General features: G+C 39.5%; 1 protein-coding gene across 3 annotated transcripts in view; it reads left to right on the plus strand.

Annotated features, from left to right (window-relative positions):
• HYDIN (HYDIN axonemal central pair apparatus protein) overlaps window positions 1-17,848 on the plus strand; it is a 480,054-nt gene that overhangs the window by 218,955 nt on the left and 243,251 nt on the right. For all 3 annotated transcript variants that reach the window (XM_073015549.1, XM_007993708.3, XM_073015550.1), the window contains exons 19-20: window positions 158-322; window positions 1,788-1,940. In XM_073015549.1, the coding sequence (XP_072871650.1) occupies window positions 158-322; window positions 1,788-1,940 (318 nt within the window). The remainder of the gene's footprint in view (window positions 1-157; window positions 323-1,787; window positions 1,941-17,848) is intronic.

Consider the following 17,848-nt stretch of genomic DNA (forward strand, 5'->3'; position numbering starts at 1 on the left):
GTCCAATTGGGGTGCTCATCCCCATTTACTAGCATGAATAATAAGACATTTCTAAAAGACCTCTATGGACTCAGGAAAACACCTACTTCAAAATAAGCGAATACGCTATTTGTTCCATGATGTGCTATCCTTACCCCTCTGGTTTTCTCTCCCCCAGGTGTGTGAGGAGGTGCCTGCTGTGCTGCTTTCCAGCCCCACCCCTAGTGGGGTCATCCCCCCTAGCAGCATCATCCACATACCACTGGCCCTGGAGACCCAGGTCACTGGAGAACACAGATCCACGGTTTACATCTCGATCTTTGGGAGCCAGGACCCCCCTTTGGTGAGAATCCATTTTCAGAACTGCAACTGAAATTGTTGTGCTTCTTCTCAAACATTTTGAGCTTTCTCATTTAAGGCCCACACCATATTCACATATGTCCCAGTTTCTTGGAGTTGTAGAGTTTTATGTTTTCACTCTGCAATGGTAAAATACCAGTGCAATGTGACTTGACAGAATCTGTTTATGGCTTCATCTAACAGAAGCGGTGTTCTACAGCAATCATCCTTAAACCTAACAGGATACCAGGAGTCTCTCTCTCTCTCTCTCTCTCTCTCTCTCTCTCTCTCTCTCTCTCTCCCCCCCCCTCTCTCCCCCACACACACATGCACACACATATTCCCACACGCCTGACCCCTCTCCAATCCTTTTAAATCAGAATCTCCAAGGGGAGGAAGCCAGCACATCTGTATGTTTAATAAGCTCCTTGGTTGTTCCTGGTGCGAAGCTGGGTTTGGGTATCACTGGTTTGTCACCTATGGGCTGGGAGATCAGTTTCTTTCACTGTTCACCTGAGTTTTTCTTGTATATTGACTTGACTTATGGCTCATATTAACCTACTGAAGCTGTTAAGAGAAATAGTCTCTCCAAGAGGAAGAGGGATTCATGGAAAGCTCTCCACTGCTTAGGCTGAGTTGAAGGAAAAACATTGAATCCTCCAGGTTGCCCAACAGGCTCTGTATTCCTAGACATGTGGTTTTCTTGGGAACTAGTGATGTCACCTTACATTTCTTTGACGTGACTCTGATTGCTTAGACAGCATGAAACACTAGGATTTTGCTTTTATCTCTTCCATATAAGATGCTGTAGATAAGCCACCTAACTTATAAAGCAGCATCACCAAGGCAGGCCAACCCCAAAACATGCCACCAGTTCAGGTCCCCCACGAGGCTCACTGTGCCCCTCCCCTACCCCCCTGCACAGATGCAGCCCATGAGAGGGTAGCTTGCTGAGCAGCCAGAACTTTGTGAAAGAAAAAGGCCACCTTCCTCGGGCAGACACAGTGCCTGGCTCAAGGGACAGGGAGAAGAGAGCAGAGCAAAGTGGATTTCAATCTCCAACCCTCACAACTATGTGCAGTGGCCCTGCCCTGCCACACCACTTGTAAAGCAACAGAACTGGAACTCAAACCCAGCCACATTGCTGACCCTTAACCCTGTACTAAGTGTTGTTGAGGCTGGAGTGCTGTGTGGGATGGAGCGGACCCAGATTCTGGTTTCCCCTCAGTGCATGGCTCTGGTCTGACCTAGGAAGCTGCTCATCCTTTCTGGGGAGGAAATCCAGGATGAATTCACAGGTCTGACCAGCATGGCCCTCGCTGTGTCCCTGAGACCACAGCAGACCAGTGGGAAGGAGTGCCAGTTCCCATAAGCATCCTCTTATGCCCTTGCTTTTTACTGAAGGAATGACTAAAAGTGGCTAGCCATTTCCAGCTGTTCCTGTGTTCTTTCTCTCTGGCGGAACTCAGGTATGTCACTTAAAGAGCACCGGAGAAGGCCCAGTTATCTACGTCCATCCCAATCAAGTGGACTTTGGCAGTATCTACGTCCTAAAAGACTCTTCCAGGATTCTCAACCTATGCAACCAGTCCTTCATTCCTGCATTTTTCCGGGCATGCATGGTAAGTCACGGAACGTGATGAAACACAGCTTTGGCTTACAGGCAATGGCCCTATTTTTGCAACATGTCTTTGAAAATGATCACCAGAAGCAGAGATTTGCATGGTTATGTTGTTGCATTAAACCACATCATTCCCATCCCCAATTCTTCTTTATTATAATGAATTATTAACATAATGATTTATGCATCAATTAATAATTTTGTTGATTAAGGGATGCCTTAGCTTAAGGGACACCTATTATAATACTTTTGTTGATTAAGAAACACAGTGTGCATGTGTTTTGGTAAACAGTCAAGTACAAACAATAGAATCCCAGTTCAGGAAGATGCTTCAGAGGTCAACAAGCTCCCCTCCTGAACTGTACCTAAGCCCAGCTCCAGCCCTCAAAAAAACACTTTTTACATGTCTCTTTAATTTGAAGTGCTTCCTTTAATTTGAGTCCTTTTGGCTACAAATGTGTTGGTGTGTTTATTCTATTTTTGTTCTCTTTTTCTTCTAGCAATATTTTAAGGTAGTTTGTAAGGATGTATGAAATACAGGAGAGTATTCACCAAAAACAGAAATTAAACAGCAAAGACAGATACAAAATAGATGTAAAATGGTTTTAGAAATGGTTTTGTCTCATTTTTATGTACAGTTGACCCTTGAACAATGTGAGGATTAGGGACACCAAACCCCCATGCAGTTGAAAATTCACATATAACTTTTTAAAAAAACTTTTATTTTAGTTTCGGGGGTACATGTACAGGTTTGTTACATAGGTAAATTGTATGTCACAGGTTTGGTGTACAGATTATTTTATCACCCAGGTAATAAGCATAGTATCTAATAGGTAGTTTTTATATTTTCTCTTCCTCCCACCCTTCACCCTCAAGTAGGCCCCAGTGTCTCTTGTTCCCTTCTTTGTGTGATATTTGGTTTTCTGTTCCTGCGTTAATTTGCTTAGGATAATGGCCTCCAGCTCCATCCATATTGCTGCAAAGGACATGATTTCATTCCAGACACATAGACCAATGCAACAGAATAGAGAGCCCAGAAATAATGCCACACAGCCTGCAACCATTTTATCTTTGACAAAGTTGACAAAAGCAATGGGGAAAAGATTCTGTATTCAATAAATGGCATTTGGATAACTGGCTAGTGATATGCAGAAGATTGAAACTAGACCCCTTCCTCATACCATATGCAGAAATCAACTCAAAATGGATGAAAGACTTACACATAAAACCTAAAACTGTAAAAATCCTGGAAGATAACCTAGGAAATACCATTCTGCACACGGCCCCTGGCAAAGATTTTATGACAAAGATTCTAAAAGCATTTATAACAAAAACAAAAATTGACAAATGGGTCCTAATTAAACTAAAGAGCTTCAGCACAGCAAAAGAAACATGTAACTTTTAACCTCTCAAAAACTTACTGCTAACAGCCTACTGTTGACCAGAAGCCTTTCCAATAGCAGTCTATTAACACATATTTTGTACGTTATATGTATCACATACTGTATTCTTACAATAAAGTAAGCTAGAGAAATGTTATTAAGAAAATCATAAGGAAGCACAAATATACTTATTCATTAAGTGCAGGTAGATCATCATAAAGATCTTCATCCTCATCATCTTCACATTGAATAGGCTGAGGAGGAGGAGGGAGAGAAGGGGTTGGTCTTACTGTCCCATGGGTGGCAGAGGTGGAAGAAAATCCACATATAAGTGGACCAATGCAGTTCAAACTCCTGTTGTTCAAGGGTCAACTGTATTTCATAATGACGTTTAGATCTGCTTGTCTTCTATAAGCTAATTTTTATTTTTTTTTTGCACAAGAACAGACATGAAATGATGGGGTTTTGTAGAGTTTAGGAATTTCTAATTCAATAATTGAAAGTATTCTTGATTTTAGAAATAGTTTTCTAAGTTTAAATATAAAATGTTTAATTGTATAGCCCTCTGCCTATCGTCAAATTATTGCATTTGAATGAGAACTAACATTTAGTTTCAGTATATGTCAGGTATTTCTGAATAATCAAGTATTATTAATTTCATAAAATTTAAGGCATGTCACCTTCTGCTGACTTGTGACAGCTTACCAGAGACATTGGTCCCAGTTATCAGCCGTTTATCGTCATTATTTATTTTTATTATCATTTATCTCTACTCGTTATGAAGGCAGCCACATTCACATACAGTCACTGGTCTTTTTAATAGAGGTTTTCACACAACCCCAATCGTGCTCTAGCACTGTGTGAATCTCATGTAAAGAATATTGTTTCATAATGTTTAAAGAAAAATCCTATAGAAAAGACATTTTTACTAGTCTTTATCCAATTAGTTAATTGATGTGTTTGGTAGAAAGCACAGGGTACTGCTTAGGAAGTGTTGCTTCCTGGTTTAGTGTTGAGTTGATGCTGGGAGAGGAAGAGTCAATCTCTGTCCAGTGAGCTGAGATCACACCACTGCACTCCAGCCTGGGTGACAGAGCAAGACTCTGTCTCAAAAAAAAAAAGAAAGAAAAAAAAAAAGGAAAAAAAGAAAAGTGGTTTCAACTTCAAGTAGTTCTCATAGGGGAAAATTAAACTCTTATTTCAGCTGAGATTTTTGTTGGATGTCCTAGTAAATATGATATGTATTAACATTATAAAAATTGAATTATGCTAATTTGAAATTAACTACAGTGGAAGGAAACTGAAAAATTTCAACTTGATGTACAGTACCAAACCTTCAAACGCATTCTTACAGGAGTTACTAAGCATTAGGAGAGAGCTTCAATTAATAGTTTATTCCCCAAGCCTATTACAAATTCAGGTGCTGGAAGTTCTTCTCTTTTCTTGTTGGATGCTGTGACAGGAGGGGCCACTCTCTCTCCTCTTTTGGCCATGAGTGAATGTCAGCCCTTCCCGGATGTGGCAGTCACTGTCAGCCACCTGACACACTCAGCCTCATGTGTGGCCACACAGCACAGCACCACTGTGATTAGATTCACCCTTTGCAAGAAGCATCTGTTTGTTATCAGCCAGAGGGGTCAGGAGATGGGAAGCTGGAAGCCTACCTCCACAGTGATGTTGGAAGATAAATGACACTTAGAGCAATTTGTAGTGTCTCCGAAACAAACACTATACAGAAAAAAATGATTTTTAAAAACACCTGGGACCTCTTCATATAGTATGGAAGGAAGAAACAGTGAAGACTGTATTTTTTATATTCCATTAAAAATTTATTTTGAGTGTAAAAAACAAGGAAGAGTATTTTGTGACCTGGAGCAGTAGGCTCTCCTTTGCTTTGGAATGCCTGTGCCTGGAATATCAGCCTCCACCAACAGTTCCCAACAGGCTGACTTATTTGGAACAATCGAATAAGGCACCTCTGGTTTGGAGGAGAGAAAAAAAAAAGTCAGAATATGAGAACGGAGAATGGAAAGGCCCTGTTGGCAGGAGAATGTGGACTCCGCTTGTATGCAGGGAGCTCTGTCAGGAAGAGAGACTTTCCCCTCCCTGTGAGCAGCGGAAATAAGGGTGCGGATGCAGCAGTGCCCCAGGGCCCTAGGGACCTCAGCACCGGGCTGGAGGACAGATGCCTCCTTTTAATGGGTGCCCCTTGCTAGGCAGAGGAAGTGCCTTGCTTGGCACTTGTTTGGAAGCATCTGGAATCATTTTCTTTTTGCTCTTGGCTCTAATTCAGCCTTGGCTACCTTTAGCTCAAACCTTGGGTCCAGATGTCAGTGCCACCTTGGGACTCAGATGGCACCAAGACGTCTTTGTAGCGGCCTTCTGCCTCCGTGATCTGCAGGGAAAGGTCATTGTGAAGAGATACTTAGAATTCCTGGATTCAGGAAACAGGAATTCAGATGCCTCATCCAAGCATGGTTCTTTTAAAACATTTATTTTTCTTTGTCACTTGCCACAGCCATACACAGTGATATGGCAGCAAGGGAGAATTATTGGGCTTTCAAAGCTCCTTCAGACCCTCAGCCACTGGGTTATTTTCTCATTTAAGTAGGGACCCGCTTTCTGTATGTATTTGTTGATGTGTCTGTCTCCTTTAAATGACAGTAGTCTCTGCACTGACTTTCCAGCACCTAGCAGCTGGCTTAACAATGATAATGATGACAATATGGTGACACTAAGTTAATTCTGACTAACATCTATTTCATTCTACCTATTTGTCACTTTATATACAGTATTTCATTTGCTACAATTCTGTGAGAAAATACTGTTATTATCCCCATTTTGACCAGGTAGAAATAGGTTAAGTTAATTGCCACAACTTGTAAGTGGCAGGCCTGGTTCTGGCCCCAGTGGTCTGACTTCCGATTCCTTCTCTTTTCCTCTGCGCTAATGAACTGCCTAACTTTACCCCAGCAGTGATTATGAAAATGGACTTGGAAATGGTGAAAGGAGCATGGTTTCATGTTCATAAATGATCCTTTAAGGTAGACACACCTAGAGGAGTAGGATTTGTTAAAAGGGCAGGAGAAGAAATTAAGGAGTATTTCTGAAGTAGAGAAAAGGACTGGATACACTTCATTTTATGCAGAGAGGTGTTGAAATGTCCATATACAAATTATCTCCACAATGCCATTTTTCAGCCAACCAAAATTCCTTCAATTGTATATCTGAAATAAAGACACATAATTTACTTTTTCACTTTCTTTTTTATCCTTTGTAGTATAACATAGAGCATTTAGTTATGTATATAAATGTGTGTACAAATTCTTCACTAGTATAGCTAGTAGAAGTTTAAAATTCAAAGTTATGTCCCCTACTGTAACAAAAGAAATAGAGAGGAACAGAGCAAGATGGCCGAATAGGAACAGCTCCAGTCTCCAACTCCCAGCGCGAGCGACACAGAAGACCGGCGATTTCTGCATTTTCAACTGAGGTACTGGGTTCATCTCACTGGGGAGTGCCAGACCATCGGTGCTGGTCAGCTGCTGCAGCCCGACCAGCGAGAGCTGAAGCAGGGCGAGGCATTGCCTCACCTGGAAAGCGCAAGGGGGAAGGGAATCCCTTTTCCTAGCCAGGGGAACTGAGACACACAACACCTGGAAAATCGGGTAACTCCCACCCCAATACTGCGCTTTAAGCAGACAGGCACACCAGGAGATCATATCCCACACCTGGCTGGGAGTGTCCCACACCCACGGAGCCTCCCTCATTGCTAGCACAGCAGTCTGTGATCTACCGGCAAGGCAGCAGCGAGGCTGGGGGAGGGGCGCCCGCCATTGCTGAGGCTTAAGTAGGTAAACAAAGCTGCTGGGAAGCTCGAACTGGGTGGAGCTCACAGCAGCTCAAGGAAACCTGCCTGTCTCTGTAGACTCCACCTCTGGGGACAGGGCACAGTAAATAATAACAAACGCAGCAGCTCTGCAGACGCAAACGACTCTGTCTGACAGCTTTGAAGAGAGCAGTGGATCTCCCAACACGGAGGTTGAGATCTGAGAAGGGACAGACTCCCTGCTCAAGTGGGTCCCTGACCCCTGAGTAGCCTAACTGGGAGACATCCCCCACTAGGGGCAGTCTGACACCCCACACCTCAGAGGGTGGAGTACACCCCTGAGAGGAAGATTCCAAAGCAAGAATCAGACAGGTACACTCGCTGTTCAGAAATATTCTATCTTCTGCAGCCTCTGCTGCTGATACCCAGGCAAACAGGGTCTGGAGTGGACCTCAAGCAATCTCCTACAGCTACAACCTACAGCTGAGGATCCTGACTGTTAGAAGGAAAGCTATCAAACAGGAAGGACACCTACACCAAAACCCCATCAGTACATCACCATCATCAAAGACCAGAGGCAGATAAAACCACAAAGATGGGGAAAAAGCAGGGCAGAAAAGCTGGAAATTCAAAAAATAAGAGCGCATCTCCCCCGGCAAAGGAGCGCAGCTCATCGCCAGCAACGGATCAAAGCTGGACGGAGAATGACTTCGACGAGATGAGAGAAGAAGGCTTCAGTCCATCAAATTTCTCAGAGCTAAAGGAGGAATTACGTACCCAGCGCAAAGAAACTAAAAATCTTGAAAAAAAAGTGGAAGAATTGATGGCTAGAGTAATTAATGCAGAGAAGCTCACAAACGAAATGAAAGAGACGAAAACCATGGCACGAGAAATACGTGACAAATGCACAAGCTTCAGTAACCGTCTCGATCAACTGGAAGAAAGAATGTCAGCGATGGAGGATCAAATGAATGAAATGAAGCGAGAAGAGAAACCAAAAGAAAAAAGAAGAAAAAGAAATGAACAAAGCCTGCAAGAAGTATGGGATTATGTAAAAAGACCAAATCTACGTCTGATTGGGGTGCCTGAAAGTGAGGGGGAAAATGGAACCAAGTTGGAAAACACTCTTCAGGATATCATCCAGGAGAACTTCCCCAACCTAGTAGGGCAGGCCAACATTCAAATCCAGGAAATACAGAGAACGCCACAAAGATACTCCTCGAGAAGAGCAACTCCAAGACACATAATTGCCAGATTCACCAAAGTTGAAATGAAGGAAAAAATCTTAAGGGCAGCCAGAGAGAAAGGTCGGGTTACCCACAAAGGGAAGCCCATCAGACTAACAGCAGATCTCTCGGCAGAAACTCTTCAAGCCAGAAGAGAGTGGGGGCCAATATTCAACGTTCTTAAAGAAAAGAATTTTAAACCCAGAATTTTATATCCAGCCAAACTAAGTTTCATAAGTGAAGGAGAAATAAAATCCTTTACAGATAAGCAAATGCTTAGAGATTTTGTCACCACTAGGCCTGCCTTACAAGAGACCCTGAAGGAAGCACTAAACATGGAAAGGAACAACCGGTACCAGCCATTGCAAAAACATGCCAAAATGTAAAGACCATCAAGGCTAGGAAGAAACTGCATCAACTAACGAGCAAAATAACCAGTTAATATCATAATGGCAGGATCAAGTTCACACATAACAATCTTAACCTTAAATGTAAATGGACTAAATGCTCCAATTAAAAGACACAGACTGGCAAACTGGATAAAGAGTCAAGACCCATCAGTCTGCTGTATTCAGGAGACCCATCTCACACGCAGAGACATACATAGGCTCAAAATAAAGGGATGGAGGAAGATTTACCAAGCAAATGGAGAACACAAAAAAGCGGGGGTTGCAATACTAGTCTCTGATAAAACAGACTTTAAACCATCAAAGATCAAAAGAGACAAAGAAGGCCATTACATAATGGTAAAGGGATCAATTCAACAGGAAGAGCTAACTATCCTAAATATATATGCACCCAATACAGGAGCACCCAGATTCATAAAGCAAGTCCTTAGAGACTTACAAAGAGACTTAGACTCCCATACAATAATAATGGGAGACTTCAACACTCCACTGTCAACATTAGACAGATCAACGAGACAGAAAGTTAACAAGGATATCCAGGAATTGAACTCATCTCTGCAGCAAGCAGACCTAATAGACATCTATAGAACTCTCCACCCCAAATCAACAGAATATACATTCTTCTCAGCACCACATCGTACTTACTCCAAAATTGACCACGTAATTGGAAGTAAAGCACTCCTCAGCAAATGTACAAGAACAGAAATTATAACAAACTGTCTCTCAGACCACAGTGCAATCAAATTAGAACTCAGGACTAAGAAACTCAATCAAAACCGCTCAACTACATGGAAACTGAACAACCTGCTCCTGAATGACTACTGGGTACATAACGAAATGAAGGCAGAAATAAAGATGTTCTTTGAAACCAATGAGAACAAAGATACAACATACCAGAATCTCTGGGACACATTTAAAGCAGTGTGTAGAGGGAAATTTATAGCACTAAATGCCCACAAGAGAAAGCAGGAAAGATCTAAAATTGACACTCTAACATCACAATTAAAAGAACTAGAGAAGCAAGAGCAAACACATTCGAAAGCTAGCAGAAGGCAAGAAATAACTAAGATCAGAGCAGAACTGAAGGAGATAGAGACACAAAAAACCCTCCAAAAAATCAATGAATCCAGGAGTTGGTTTTTTGAAAAGATCAACAAAATTGACAGACCACTAGCAAGACTAATAAAGAAGAAAAGAGAGAAGAATCAAATCGACGCAATTAAAAATGATAAAGGGGATATCACCACTGACCCCACAGAAATACAAACTACCATCAGAGAATACTATAAACACCTCTACGCAAATAAACTGGAAAATCTAGAAGAAATGGATAATTTCCTGGACACTTACACTCTTCCAAGACTAAACCAGGAAGAAGTTGAATCCCTGAATAGACCAATAGTAGGCTCTGAAATTGAGGCAATAATTAATAGCCTACCAACCAAAAAAAGTCCAGGACCAGATGGATTCACAGCTGAATTCTACCAGAGGTACAAGGAGGAGCTGGTACCATTCCTTCTGAAACTATTCCAATCAATAGAAAAAGAGGGAATCCTCCCTAACTCATTTTATGAGGCCAACATCATCCTGATACCAAAGCCTGGCAGAGACACAACAAAAAAAGAGAATTTTAGACCAATATCCCTGATGAACATTGATGCAAAAATCCTCAATAAAATACTGGCAAACCGGATTCAGCAGCACATCAAAAAGCTTATCCACCATGATCAAGTGGGCTTCATCCCTGGGATGCAAGGCTGGTTCAACATTCACAAATCAATAAACATAATCCAGCATATAAACAGAACCAAAGACAAGAACCACATCATTATCTCAATAGATGCAGAAAAGGCTTTTGACAAAATTCAACAGCCCTTCATGCTAAAAACGCTCAATAAATTCGGTATTGATGGAACGTACCTCAAAATCATAAGAGCTATTTATGACAAACCCACAGCCAATATCATACTGAATGGGCAAAAACTGGAAAAATTCCCTTTGAAAACTGGCACAAGACAGGGATGCCCTCTCTCACCACTCCTATTCAACATAGTGTTGGAAGTTCTGGCTAGGGCAATCAGGCAAGAGAAAGAAATCAAGGGGATTCAGTTAGGAAAAGAAGAAGTCAAATTGTCCCTGTTTGCAGACGACATGATTGTATATTTAGAAAACCCCATTGTCTCAGCCCAAAATCTCCTTAAGCTGATCAGCAACTTCAGCAAAGTCTCAGGATACAAAATTAATGTGCAAAAATCACAAGCATTCTTATACACCAGTGACAGTCAAACAGAGAGCCAAATCAGGAATGAACTTCCATTCACAATTGCTTCAAAGAGAATAAAATACCTAGGAATCCAACTTACAAGGGATGTAAAGGACCTCTTCAAGGAGAACTACAAACCACTGCTCAGTGAAATCAAAGAGGACACAAACAAATGGAAGAACATACCATGCTCATGGATAGGAAGAATCAATATCGTGAAAATGGCCATACTGCCCAAGGTAATTTATAGATTCAATGCCATCCCCATCAAGCTACCAATGAGCTTCTTCACAGAATTGGAAAAAACTGCTTTAAAGTTCATATGGAACCAAAAAAGAGCCCGCATCTCCAAGACAATCCTAAGTCAAAAGAACAAAGCTGGAGGCATCACGCTACCTGACTTCAAACTATACTACAAGGCTACAGTAACCAAAACAGCATGGTACTGGTACCAAAACAGAGATATAGACCAATGGAACAGAACAGAGCCCTCAGAAATAATACCACACATCTACAGCCATCTGATCTTTGACAAACCTGAGAGAAACAAGAAATGGGGAAAAGATTCCCTATTTAATAAATGGTGCTGGGAAAACTGGCTAGCCATAAGTAGAAAGCTGAAACTGGATCCTTTCCTTACTCCTTATACGAAAATTAATTCAAGATGGATTAGAGACTTAAATGTTAGACCTAATACCATAAAAATCCTAGAGGAAAACCTAGGTAGTACCATTCAGGACATAGGCATGGGCAAAGACTTCATGTCTAAAACACCAAAAGCAACGGCAGCAAAAGCCAAAATTGACAAATGGGATCTCATCAAACTAAAGAGCTTCTGCACAGCAAAAGAAACTACCATCAGAGTGAGCAGGCAATCTACAGAATGGGAGAAAATTTTTGCAATCTACTCATCTGGCAAAGGGCTAATATCCAGAACCTACAAAGAACTCAAACAAATTTACAAGAAAAAAACAAACAACCCCATCCAAAAGTGGGCAAAGGATATGAACAGACATTTCTCAAAAGAAGACATTCATACAGCCAACAGACACATGAAAAAATGCTCATCATCACTGGCCATCAGAGAAATGCAAATCAAAACCACAATGAGATACCATCTCACACCAGTTAGAATGGCGATCATTCAAAAGTCAGGAAACAACAGGTGCTGGAGAGGATGTGGAGAAATAGGAACACTTTTACACTGTTGGTGGGATTGTAAACTAGTTCAACCATTATGGAAAACAGTATGGCGATTCCTCAAGGATCTAGAACTAGATGTACCATATGACCCAGCCATCCCATTACTGGGTATATACCCAAAGGATTATAAATTATGCTGCTATAAGGACACATGCACACGTATGTTTATTGCAGCACTATTCACAATAGCAAAGACTTGGAATCAACCCAAATGTCCATCAGTGACAGATTGGATTAAGAAAATGTGGCACATATACACCATAGAATACTATGCAGCCATAAAAAAGGATGAGTTTGTGTCCTTTGTAGGGACATGGATGCAGCTGGAAACCATCATTCTTAGCAAACTATCACAAGAACAGAAAACCAAACACCGCATGTTCTCACTCGTAGGTGGGAACTGAACAATGAGATCACTTGGACTCGGGAAGGGGAACATCACACACCGGGGCCTATCATGGGGAGGGGGGAGGGGGGAGGGATTGCATTGGGAGTTATACCTGATGTAAATGACGAGTTGATGGGTGCAGCACACCAACATGGCACAAGTATACATATGTAGCAAACCTGCACGTTGTGCACATGTACCCTACAACTTGAAGTTTAATAATAATAAATAAATTTTAAAAAAAAAAAAAAAAAGAAATAGAGAAACTCAGAAAGAAATTGGCTGGCAGGCATTTAACATCAAGGGAGATTGTCAGTGCCGGACTCTTTCCATTTTCGGAGAGTGAAAATTGTGGCTATTACCAGAGAGCTCATTTTAAACTTCTTGTAGCAACTGGTCTGTAGAAAACTGCAGCTATGCCTCGTACACTGCATCACCGCTGCATACTGGAGCTCACTGTAGATCTGAAACTCTGTCTTCTCCTTGGGGAATTGACTATATTAGAAGATTCCATGCTAGAGACATTTCTAATGGACAAACAATAAGACTCCAGGGCCTTTTGACAGATGACATCATTAAGCTATTCCACCCCACACTGTGTGTGAAGACGAGATAGAATGGGCTGTTTCTCAGGCTTCAATGGGTAGATTAGCTCTGTCCTCTAAATTGTTACATCTGTGGAGGGAAATGATGAGGAAAAAGGCATAAGGAAAAAGGAAAGAAATGTACATGAATCAGAGACCAACTACAGTTGTTAAGCCTCCTTATATTCTTTTTGTTTCTGATGGGTTTTACAAAATAGTAGCTTTGTTTCCTAAGATGTATTCACAATATACTATTTAGTTTTTAGCTCACAGCCCAGCTCTTGTGTTAATGTGATTCATGCCTAGCACGTGCTGTGTTCTCAACACATACCCACCCCTCTTAAAGTCTGCAGTGTCCTCATTCAGCAGATCAGTTAACCGAGATTCTTTTGGTTGAGAGAATTGGCCAAGGTTGCATGATAAAAGTCAGTCATCACTCAGCTTCTCTACATTTTAGTCTATTTTCTGTCTGTTCCACCACAGAATTATTTAATTCTGGAGGTCAGACACTATGTATATGAAACATATTTTAATACAGAAAAAATCAAGAGATATACGTGATATAAAAATTAACGCATGTTAATCTTTCCCCACATTTATTTGCCTCAGATCCTTTACTTAAAGAAATCAAATATTAATGTTAATGTCTATGGAGTTCCATAGATTCTCCTTGCCAGTCCTATGTCCTTTCTCTCTGCCCAGAGGCAACCGTATCATGAATTTGATGTGTGTCCAAGCCATGTTTTTATATTTTATTACATAATATATATTATATGTATTCGTAAATACTATATTGTGGCATTTTGTTGCTTCTAAAATGTATGTAAATCATATCACTGCATATGACATTCTGCAACTTATTTTTCAGGCTCAAAATTATGTTTCCAACATCTATCCGTGTTAATGCCTATAAATCTAGTTATTTCATTTTAGTTGCTGTGCATACTCCATTTACCATTTATTATGTTTATTTCTTTGCCTACTTGTTGACAGTTGGGTTATTATAACAATGCTGCAATGAATAGAATAGTTGTCTCCTTGTGTACATAGGCAAGAGTCTTTGGGTGTATGCACATAGGGAGTATATCTAGGAGTGGAATTTGTTGGCTCTTCAGGTAGGTACATTTTCAGCCTCATTAGATCTTGCCAAATTACTCTCCAAAGTGATTATATCAATGTGCCCTTCCAGGAGTGTTTGAGGTATCTGTTTATGTAGTGGCTAAAACTTAGTGTGGTCTGATTCAAGTTCTTGCCAGTCTGAACATGAAATGATATCTTATTATAGTTTTAATTTGTATATCCCTTATTAGTATTACTTATTACTGTTTCATTCAGGTGTCCTCTTCTGTCAGTTATCTATTATCAATTATTTATTTATAGATGTTATATATTGTGGATACTAGCCCTTTCTTTGTAATGAAGTTTTGGATTTTTTAAAGATATTTTTAGTTTTGATGTCAATTTTATGAATCATTTTCTTCACTGTATCTCTTTCTTCTCTCTTTCTCTCTCTCTCTCTCTCTCTCTCTCTCTCTCTCTCTCTCTCTCTCTCTCTCTCTCCCCCCTTTCTTTATTTCCTTCTTTTCTTTCTTTTTTTTTTAATAGGTTCTTATCCTGTCACCCAGGCTGGAGTGCAGTGGCACAATCGCAGCTCACTGCAGCCTTCCACCTCCCAGGTTCAAACCATCCTCCCACCTCGGCCCCCAAGTAGCTGGGACTACAGGCACACACCACCACGCCCTGCTAAGTTTTGTAAATTTTGTAGAGATGGGGTTTCATCATGTTGCCCAGGCTGGTCTCAAACTCTTGGGTTCAAGCAATCTACCCACCTCAGCCAGTGCTGGGATTACACGTGTGAGCCACTGTGGCCAGCCATATCTGTTTTCTATGTATGGTTTAGGAAATCCATTCCTGTCCTCCTATTTGAATAGGTTTCGACTCTTACTTTTCATGCCTTTAATCCAGCTAAGTTTATTTTTTTATCTAAGGCAAGTAAAGTCTGTTTTTTTCATGAAGAAAGCCATTCATCCTATCACCAGTTCTTGCTACTCTTTCCTTTTTTCATGCATTGATATTGCTTCCTCTGTTATACTTCAGACTTCATATGTGCCTAGGTAGGTTTCTGAGCTTTCTGTTAATATTCCATTTATCTATCTCAGTGTCACTATCCTTACTGTCTTAAACGCTACAGCTTAACAATAACAATAATAACACTTGTTATATATCAGGCACTGTTCTAAGTCCTTTTGTATGTATTATTTTACATGATCCTCAACAACTTAATTAGGTAGATTTTATTATTATCTCTATTTTACCAATGTGGAAAATGAGGCACAGGGATGATAAATAAGTAGCTCAAATTTGCACACCTAGAAAATAAACGCTGGAACTTTACTATGAATATCTACTAGGATTTCTTTTATGTTCTTTAATTAAGGCTTATAATTTTCTTCATAAAGGTCTTACACATCCTTTGTCATCTCTCCTAAGTTCCTTTGTGTGAATGGTACCTTTTTGGCATTGCATTTTCTAACTAGATAATAATTTATAGGAACTATTGAATTTTCTTGTATCAGCTTTCAATCTTGCCACACATCTCTTCATTAGTTCTGTTTGTAGATTTTTATCTGCAAGTTTCCTTTCCAATCCTTAATTCTTTGCTGCTTTTTCCTGACTCATTGCATGAGATAGGCTTTTCAATGCAGTGCTGAGTAGTAGAGGTTATATAAGACATCTCTGTCTTATTCCCCACATTAATCAAAAAGCCTCAAATGTTTCATTTTAAGCATAACATCTCTTATAGATTTTTGGTAAATGCCTATGTCACATTAAGAAAGTTCTAATCCTTTCTTATTTGTTATCATTAACACATGCTGAAATGTAATGCATTTCCTGTATCTATTCAGATGATTTATGGCTTTTTTTCCTTACCTGTTAATATAACAGATTAAATTAACAGATTCTCTGGTTGTGAATCACTTTTACATTCCTGGGGTGAATCCAACCAACCATAACATACTATTATTCAAGTATGCTATTGATATGATTGCTATCATATTACTTACATTTTTGCATTTGTTGTTTTACATTTTTTATGTTACATTTCCCTGGTTTTGATATCAAGAATACTGCATTCTTATAATGTGAGTTATCCTTACCTCTTTTTTTAATCTTTGGAAAATATCTTATATAATCATTATATAAAGTAGGATCTATTGCTTAATGATGAAACCATTTAGTCTCAGGATCCTGGTGTGTCTGTGGATGTTAGGAGATTAATGGAAATGTATGGAAATTGTAACTAATGAATGATTTTCTATAATGACTATTCAGATTTAAATTTTTCTAGACTTTTTAAAATTTTATCAAAGTTTGCACATGTATTGGTATAAAATTATTCCAAATACTGTCTTATGATTTAAAATGGTAAAAAACATGGAGGAAACTTACATGCATATTACTAACTGAAAGAAGCCAACCTGAAAAGGCTACGTATGTATGATTCCAATTATATGACATTCTGGAAAAGGCAAAACTATGGAGACAGTAAAAAGATTAGTGCTTGCCAGAGATTAGTGGGAGGGATGGATGAATAGGCAGAGCACAGGGGAATTTTTGGGCTATGAGTCTATTCTGTATCACTCACTAGTTACCAAAATAGTTGGTTGATTTTTCTCTTCTTTTATTTCTTGTATTTCTCTGCCTTTTTTGTGGTTATGTTTCTTTTTTACTAAATTATATCTTTCTAATGCTAGAGGTCCGTAGTTTATGATGCTTGGTTTAGCTGAGCATATGATTCTATTTGATGGTTTTTCTCTTTTCTTTCCACTCTTTGAAGATTGACCTCTGGCATTAATTGTTGGTGATAAAAATTTTGCTGTTAGTCTGATTATTATTCCTTTATAAGGAACTTGTCTTTTCTCACTAGCTGCTCTTAAGATTGTGTTTTTATCCTTGATTTTCTTAAATTTTCTCTTTAATGTATCAGAGGATTTGAGCCTTAAATTCTGGAATGTCTCAGCCATTATCTCTTCAAATATTTCTTCTCTGACATTCTTTCTGTTACCTTCATTAAGAAAACACATGCACGCATGCACACACACACACCAGTGTGTGTATATTTTATATATATATAATATATATATATATTCTTGTACTATCCTACATATCTATTTTTATTTTACTTCTTATATATATTTTTCACCTCTTCATCTCTCTCTGTTGCCACTTCAGTATGTTTCAATTTACAGATTCTGATTTTGGCAAGTCTAAAGTTTATTCCATCTCTTTACATTTGTAGTTTAATTTTAATGACTACATTTTTCAATTCCAAGATTTATAATTGGTTATAGCTGCTTATTCTTGAGTCTTATCTCACTGTTATGGTTTCATAATCTTTGTTTTCTGTATATTATCCTATTCTGTATCTCTTTAAGAATCTTGGGTGCATTTTCTAATCAATTTCAGTTTGCACTATTGATTGTTACAGAATGAATTCATTACCTGATTGTTTGCAGCTGTTCTTCTGAGCATTTGGAATTTTAAATTATAAATCAATCTGATATTGGGGATGTTTCTCTCTCCTTCTCAGTACTCACACCTTCTTTTCTAGCATTTTTACATTTGC

Source organism: Chlorocebus sabaeus, chromosome 5 (assembly GCF_047675955.1).
Source record: "Chlorocebus sabaeus isolate Y175 chromosome 5, mChlSab1.0.hap1, whole genome shotgun sequence".
Classification (NCBI taxonomy): domain Eukaryota; kingdom Metazoa; phylum Chordata; class Mammalia; order Primates; family Cercopithecidae; genus Chlorocebus; species Chlorocebus sabaeus.